Raw genomic sequence first — 8,803 nt, forward strand, 5'->3', positions numbered from 1 at the left:
TTTCATATCTCCTCTAGCACCTGGAATGGTTTTTATACTTAAATGTCCACTGAAGGAAAGAATGAATTCTTGCTTCCAAGCTTTAGCTTTTATTACTCACATCTATCTACTAAAGTGCTTTCCTTTCTCCCCACCAACACCTAATCAACCATAACCATTCTTCAAGGCTCAACTTAAGACCCATGTCCCCTACAAAGGCTCCTTTAACAATTACAATCCATTGCTTGCCATTTAGGGGAAGGGGTGGAGGGAAGGAGAGGAAAATCTGAAACACAAAGCTATGCAAGGGTCAGTGTCGAAAAATTATCCGTACATATGTTTTAAAAATAAAAAGCTTTAAAAAGAAAAAAAGGAAAAGAAAAAAAAAAACAATTACAATCCAAACTGATAACTCTCTCTCTTCCAGGTTTCTATAGTAGAGATGCTCAGTACTACACAATTCTGCACTCAAATTATTCTCTCATTGTTTCATGTGTATCATCTTGTCTCCCCAACTACTTGCCCTTGCTTCACCCACTGAATTTACTGTCCTGCTGAACTTTTGGTAGGTTCTTAATTAATCCTTCTTTGATTGGTTAATTGATCAATCTGTTCCCATCCCAGGATTTACTATAAGGCTCCTAGACACTGATCATCCCTTCTAGTAATTGTTTTTGGCAGGAACAGCAAGTACCAAGGATTAGAGTGAATCATTTGGGTGAAACAAGTGAATTGTTTTAATATAGATTAAGTGCTTACAGTGTACCATCTGAAGAGTTTACTCAGTCCATCTTCCCAAAGGTTGCCCATAACTCATCTTATGCCTCCTGGGAAGAATGTAGAAAGAGATTTTTATCAAGAACCACAGAAGAGCTCAGTTTTGATGAAGTGAGAAAGAAAAGCTTCGTTAACTTTGTAATCCTACTGAATTACCGAGTTTCTGCCCCACAAGGTAAAAAAGCCCTTCGTTGTCTGCTCTGGTCTTGGAGTAACTTTGAGGAATGACTTCAAACTCTTGAATTGTGTAACCAGCCTTCACCACTGCGTCCTTCACAGCCTCTTGAGAAAGGGAGAGACTGGAGAACCTCTGGTCACCAATCATGTAGTAGCTGCTCTTCAGGGCATCAATAAACACCAAGAACCCTCCAGGTTTCAGTAAGCTATGGAGGTTCCTCAGGGCCTGATGATAGGTGGGGAGGTCTTTGCAGGCAGCATCCAAGCACAATGCTGAAAGCAGGCAATCAGCCTGCGGCAGAGAGACAGGGCCCAAAGGCTGGCTTTGAGTCACATCACACTTCAGGAGGTGCTTGACCTTCTGTCTCAATCTTTCCTCCTTCTCGGTCCACTTCTCTCTGAAACAAATAAAATAATAATATGCTCACAGGAAGAAGCAATTCTTAATTGTCTTGATCACATAGGTACCACCTCTCATTATTTCAGGATCTGTTAACAAGACTATCCAAAAATCTTGATTGTTTGGGAGTTACCTCATTTATGAAGGAGGGAGAAAATAATATATGACTATATCCAGGAGTCCAGAATAATAGCCAATAATCATAGCTTACATATATATGTGCCAGGCACTCGAAGAACTTACAATTATTACACTTGATGGATGTAGGAGGTGTTATGATATTCATTTTACAGATGAGGAAACTGAGGCAAAAGAGGTTAAATGATTTGCCTAGGGTTATGCAGCTAATAAATCTCTTAGACTAGGTTTGAACTTAGGTCTTCTTGACTCCACACCCAGTTTTCTATCCTTTGCCTATCCAGCTGCTTCAGTGTATAGGAATTCAGTGTATAGTGTATTAGGAATATATTTGAATGCAAAGAAAGTGATACCTACATTGGTTATGAAAGCATTATGTAGGAAGAAGATCAAAATGGGCTGTAGGGCAGTATCTATACTAGCTTAAAGTATTTGGAGGGAAGATATTGGAACGAGTGGTGACTGCACTAGCTTCATTAAAGTGTTTTATAGAAATTTGATTGGAATCAGCTGCAAGGTGTTAGCATCTGCCTTGAATTTCTCCTAGCTTACAAAATAATATGATTTTACAAAATTGAAATGCTATCGTCTATTGAAAATATTTTTACTATAGATATATTTAAATTTGCCTGGTTTAAAAATGCATATTAAAACTTTTAAAATTATGTACTTGTTATTGCTATAATTTAAGTGAAAAGGTTTATATAAATATAATTAAAGATAAAAAAGTTTTGATATAAAATAATGTAATTTGGGACTTTTGTACAGATGCACACCAGGGAATAAATGTATCAATAAAAGCTACATCTCTGAATATTTTTCTTTCTATGAAAATATTCTCCTTTCTATTTCTCTTTCCCTTTTCATTTTTCTTAGACTATAAACTCCTTTCATACAGGGAGATATAAATATACAAAGAACTTAGCATAGCGTGTGATACAAAGTAGGTAAAAATAAATGCTTGTTGCTTTGTTGATTGATTGATTTTTCTTAGTCAGCATTCCTCTTCCCCTACCCTGCTAGAAGCTTACATTGTATTATAAATGGGAAGGGCATATATTCCTCCATTCACTTGACAGACAGACAGAGAAGTTCCTGCCCTTTTCACTTGTCATCTTCTGTGAAGAAAATCCTTCACTGAAGGCTGACTCACCTGTGTTAGCATGAGCAACAAGGAAACTGTACACCCTGCTGCTGAGACATTTAGCATCAGGCATATGCTGGCTGCATTCTCAGATGGCTGCCAATGGCATCTAGCCCCAGAGGGCAAATACTAACATGAGAAAAGATGTTCTGAGTCTGGATTGGAATTCTTTCAGAGAATTGACCTGGGTCCTTCTATCTCCTGTCCCCTTCTCCCTGCCACACTAAGCAGTTTTCCCCATTTCTTCTCTCATGTATATTCCATACATACCCTGAAGGGGTTTCAGATCTCCTTCTCTCTGGTCATGTTCATGTCTCTCTCCATTAACCTGTCTCCCTTTTTTCTTTCCCTCTTTCTACTTGTCTCTCTGTAAGACTCTTTGCATCTCTGGTTTTCTACTTTTTCTTGAATTTCTCTCTAAATCTATGGATAACTCTGCTTTTTCTCTGTGTCTCTCTGTTGTTCTTATCTCTGTCTCCATTTCTGTGTATGTCTCTATTTGTCTCTATCTCTCTTTCCCTCTGTCCCTCTCTTTCTGCCCCTCTCCTTCACTCCTCTTTCCTCTCTCCTTCTCCCTCTCCCAATCCCTTTCTCTCGACCTCTCTTCTCCCCCCTTATATCCTTCTCCCCCCCCTCCTTGTCCCTCTCTCTCCCCTCCCTCTCAGAGATTGTCAATGTCAATCAGGAGTGTATGATGAGTAAAAAATATTTTAAAATTCAACATGGAGGTTCGTGTCTCTCTCCATTAATGTCTCCCTTTCCTCTATCTCTTTCTACTTGTCTCTTTGAACCTCTGGTTTTCTACCTTTCCTTGAATTTCTCTATTTCTCTATGGGTAGCTCTGGTTTCCCTCTGTGTGTTTCTCTCTGTTGTTCTTGTCTCTGTCTCTGTCTCTCTCTGTGTCCCTGTTTCTGTCTCTCCCCTTTTCTCTTCTCTTTTCTTTCTTTATCACTCCCCATTGTTCTCTGTCTTTTCTGTTTCTGACTTTTTTCCTTCACTGTACTTGTATCCCCAAGAATAATTTTTGCTTCAGGGAGTTAAGCTTAGCCACAAGTATCTCAAAGATCTGGTAAGTAGGCAGAGAAAAACCTACCTGTTTCCTTCTAGCTCACACACATATTTCACCACAGGAGACCAGTCAAATGCTCCTGGCTCCTTCTTCAGCCACCTGTTGAGCTCCTCAAGGTTCTGGTCAGTGTAATCAGTGGCCACAATTTCTTTAAAGGACTCACAGGCAGAGAGGAGCTGATAGATGGTGGGGCCAGTGCCAATGTCAATCAGGAGGTCTCCCTTCACCCTACCTATCCAAGAGAAGAGGGCAAAAATGGATGATCAGGGATGAGCTGCTCTAAGGAATAAAGGCTATTCAATCCCACTTCACATAAATTTCTGAATCATAGGCCAACTTGTGACCTTCAGTGTTGTAGTGATAGAGGGATATAGTTTTCTTCCCTAGGATTCATTTAAAAAAAATAGAACCTGATTCAATAAAGAATAAACTATGTAAATAAAAAGAATAAATCACATGAATATTTATATAATTATATTATTGTTATTAGATTTAATCACAGTGAAGGCCATCAGCTGTGCCTCAAGTGATTCATTTCACTTGAAGTCAAAACAAAATCACTTGGGTCCCAATGGTGACCTTCACTGAAATGATAGCTAATTATTTTATCTAATCACTGTGTATCATATAATTATGATATGAACATAAACATTTAAACAAGTCATAGACCCTTTTTATTAATATCTCACCTGAGTCTTACAACCTTGCTATGAAGTTCTCCTTTTATAGATCTGAAAACTTAAGGCTCAGAGAAGAGGTAAAGTAAAGAACATGTTGGATTTTGAGTCCAACAGTTGGATGTGATTTCCACCCTTGGTTTTACTATTGTCCATCTGTATGCCCTTGGGTTGACTACTCAATCTATATGGTTCTCAATGTCTTCATCTATAAAAATCAGTGCTCTACAAGGTTCCTTCCAAATCTAAGTCCTCTGGTTTGCTCAGGATCACTTGGCTACTTGAATAGATCTGGCCAGTCACATACTGCTCAGCCTAACAAGCTTTTTTACTGGCTTTGAGAGGCTAGGTCTAAGAATTCCTTTATATATATAATTTATATATTTAAAGGAATATATATATATATATATATATATATATATATTTCACTAAATTTTTCCAATTATATTTTTAAAATTTTAACATTTATTTTTTGAAATTTTGAGTTCTAAATTCTCTTCTTCCCTTTCACCCTTTGAAGAGGCAAGTAATATGATATTATTTATACATGTGAAATCATATGAACCCAATTTCCATATTAGCCATGCTGCAAAAGAACACATACACAAAAACAAAAAATTAAAGAAAGTTTAAAAAGTATTCTTCAGCCTACACTGAAGTTCATCAGTTCTACCTCTGGAGATAGATAGCATTTTTCATCATGAGTTTTTTGGAATTGTCTTGGATCATTGTTTTAATCAGCAGAATTCCTTTATATAAATACTAGTATCAAATTTCCTGCTTCTCTATGGTTAATACTTCAGGGACTAACATAGCAGAGGGATTCTGCCACAGACTCTCTGCCACCCTTTAGCACATTTGAAATTATTACCTAAATCATTTTGGCCCTTGACCCATTGAATGTAGATATTTCCCAACAATCCATTTCATCTTGCTTCCTATAAAGCACTTTAACATAATTAGTACCCTTACTATACACTCTGCTCTTGAGTATGTCCACATTTCATTTTTTCTCCCCTTCATATTATGAACTACCCTTAAGCATTTAGAGTTTTGGAATAGAGATATATGTAGTACTGAGGAATAATGACTGAAAAATTTCAAATCAGACTTAATGAATGGAAATCTGCTCTTTGAATATAGTTCCCCTTCTCCACTCTTATCTTTATCCTGACTCGGTTTCCTTGACTCTATTACCTCTGCTTTGCTCATTTTTAAAAGCTCATTTTCCACATCTGGACTAGCTATACCTCACTCAATCATGATCAATAAGGTATTAAAAGTCTTAAGATGCTTATTTACACCACTTTAAGAATATAAGATTAAATCTCTACCCTCTCTGATTTATCCTCCTTGTAGCTATCTCAGTAATTTTCCTAAAGCAAAGGCATGACCTTGTTATTCTTGTACTCAAAATATCCCAGTACCTTCTTATTGCCTCTAAGATCAAATATAACCTTCTTTATTTGGCTTTTTAAAGTCTGTCACAGTTTGGTTCCAGACTATCCCTCTAGGCTCACTACATATCACTCTCATTCATAAACTCACCAGTCCAGTTATGTGATGGCTTTACTTAGAACATTTCATCCCCTTTATCTCCTTTATACATGACTTTGCACAGGCTGTGCCCTATCCCTAGAATTCACTTCTTCCTCATCGCCACCTTTCAGAATCCCTACCTTTTTTCAAAATTCAGCTGATTGACCATCTCCTACATTAATTTTTTCATGATGCTCAAGTTGTTCATGTCCCACTTCAGTTATCTTATATTTATTTTGCAAGATTTAGGTGAATCAGGTGGACAGACTTAATGAATGGAAATCTGCCCTTGAGAATATAGTATATATATATATGCCCTGAGAATATAATATATATATATGTATGTATATATATATATATATATACATACATATATATATATATATATATAATTTGTTCCAGTGGTCACAAAGGAAGCTGAAGCAGGTGGAACACTTAGAGCTTGGCCAAGGACGTCTTTTGTAATCCAAGCCCTTGTTAGTCATCCTGACTTTGTTCTACACTGGATTTTGATGACTCAGGAAAAGAGAGGGAGGCTCACAACTTTAGGCAAGTCTGCCTCACTTAAATCCAATTCACAAACAAGTCAGGGTATTGTGTGATATCATTGCTCCTCTTTAAAATAAAAAACAAAACAAAACAAAACAACATTTACTTGCATATATTTTAAAATTTACTTATGCAGGTACATGTTCCACCCCCCTCCAATGAAATGTAAGCTCCTTGAGAGCAGGGATTGTTTCTTTTCTGTTTCCAGTATCTAGCATGGAGTCTGGCATATGATGGGCATTTAGTATTGTTCATTCAGTAATTTATTCAAAATCCCAAACTAGATGTCAATGATTATGCCCATACTCATGAGGAAGACATAAAATCAAAGCAAAAGCTTCATCCCTTAACCTTGCTAGGATAATTAGACTACTCTTGGCTGTATTCTCTATTCTGTGATCACAGAATTTGGACCTGAAGGTAACATTAATGATCATCAATCCCTGAGGGCCAGTTTCCACCTGCTGACTGTTTTTGTACAGCCAAAGATCTATAAATGGTGGACTATTCAAAAACTTGGATCAGATTAGGTTCTTAGGCTAGTTTCCCACCCTTCACTAGGAAACTGAGACCCAGATAAAAGGAATGATTTTACTCAGTCACACTTTGTTAGATAATCAGCAAAGTCAGGTTCTCTATTCCAGACCCAGCATTCTCCATTACCCCATGAGATATGAAAAAAGGTTAGTTTTAAGGTGACACAATTGATTTCTTTTATCCTATTCCCCATAAAACCAATTTTTCCACCTTCCATCTTTAATATCAACACACTGAGGGGCAGGTATTAAGATTTGGAGGAGAAGTGAAATGCACATTATCTTTTGTATAAACCTTGAATCTACTCAGAATAGAAAGGAAAAACAGAAATAACTCATATGGAATTAAGATGTGAGAGAGATAAATCAAAATGTATCCTGTGAACATCTTATAAGTTTTCCATAGCCTATAGATTCAGAGGACATTTATCTAATGAATTCTCATAAGACCTTTTGGGATTAGGCACAAGTTTTAAAATACTCATCCCATAGGAGACCCAGAGTGGTAAGGAAGCTTTAAATTACAGAGTAAATGAGAACTAGAGTTTACTGAGAACTAGAATTTAAGAGTTTCTCTAGTTGTATTTACATTGACTAAAAGATGAGGCTTGCCAAATGGATGCTGTCAATCAATAATTTATGCGGTTTATGAAGCTCAAAACCTCTCTGAAACACAGTTTACAAAATTCTTTATTTTTCCATGCATATCCTTTTTCCTCTGAGTGAACTTCTTTATTCCCTCTTCTCCAATCTATCAGGTTACACAATCTCTTTCTCTCTGTTCATTCTCTCTTTGTCTCTCTGTCTCTCTCTGTTTCTCTCTCTGTCTCTCTTTTGTCTCTGTCCCTATCTGTCTCTCTGCCCCCATCTCCCCTCTTCTGTCTCTACCTCTGTCTCCCTCTGTGTCTGTGCTATGTCTTTGTGTCTGTCTCTCCCTACCTCTTCTGATTCTTCATCCTTTCCATTTCCCAATTCTATATGAGGTGATTCTGAAATTGATTATAAAATCAAAGAATTTCAGATTTGGAAGGGACCACAAAGGCCATCTAGTGGATTCCCTACCTCTGGAAAAATTCCCTTTAAAATATTTCCAAGTAAAAGTTATCCAATCTTTGCTTCATAAATTCTAGTGAAGAGAAACCCACTAAACCCTGAAGCAATCCATTAAATTTTTGGACAGTCCTGATTTTTAGAAAGCTTGGTGAAGTTGGTCACGTCAATCAGTAATCACTCTCTTAACGCATTCACATTTACTCTGGGGATGGGGAGTGGAGAAGAGAGGGCAGGGGAGGACAAGTTGGACATTTACCAGAAGAGAACGTCATGAAAAGTCTTCTGAGGACATGCATCAGAATCTGATTTTCTGGAGAGGGGCTGGGTCCAAAGGTGTAATACTTTTCCAGGTAAGTTTGAGGACTGAAGTGGCTCAGGTAGGCATCCTTCCCAGTGAAGTCGGCTTCCACCATTGTGTCTCACCCTGGCACTTTAGTTCTACTTTTTCTTCTCTGGCTGGTCCAGGGACACCTCAAGGGAAGAGCTGCCCAACAGGTGTTACGCTAGCTCCTCTGTCCTGTTAGACCTCAGATATAGGGAGCTAGTTAAAGACTAACCGGGGAAAACATACTCATTTTTAAAACTCTGACAATAAGTTATAAAAGTCCTGAAGCGCAGACTTGAAAGATGAGGAGGATGTAGGAGAGTAAGGGGAGGGAGGGAGAGAGAGAGCAAGAGCTCTTGTTTCAAAATATCTTGGACAAAGGAATGAGGGAATTCACTCAAAGAAAGAGGAGTGTATAATGGGGGGAGAAATGGAGAATT

The 8,803-nt window shown here is 37.6% G+C and overlaps 1 protein-coding gene across 1 annotated transcript; it reads right to left on the minus strand.

Annotated features, from left to right (window-relative positions):
• Window positions 1-695: 695 nt before the first annotated feature.
• On the minus strand, window positions 696-8,549 carry LOC141563314 (nicotinamide N-methyltransferase-like). The gene is made up of 3 exons (XM_074304215.1): window positions 8,295-8,549; window positions 3,709-3,916; window positions 696-1,331 (listed from the first exon to the last, which is right to left on the minus strand). Exons 1-3 carry the CDS (start codon window positions 8,449-8,451, stop codon window positions 887-889), a joined length of 810 nt encoding a protein of 269 aa, XP_074160316.1. The 5' UTR covers window positions 8,452-8,549; the 3' UTR covers window positions 696-886.
• Between the last annotated feature and the right edge of the window lie 254 nt (window positions 8,550-8,803).

This window comes from Sminthopsis crassicaudata, chromosome 3 (genome assembly GCF_048593235.1).
Source record: "Sminthopsis crassicaudata isolate SCR6 chromosome 3, ASM4859323v1, whole genome shotgun sequence".
Classification (NCBI taxonomy): Eukaryota; Metazoa; Chordata; class Mammalia; order Dasyuromorphia; family Dasyuridae; genus Sminthopsis; species Sminthopsis crassicaudata.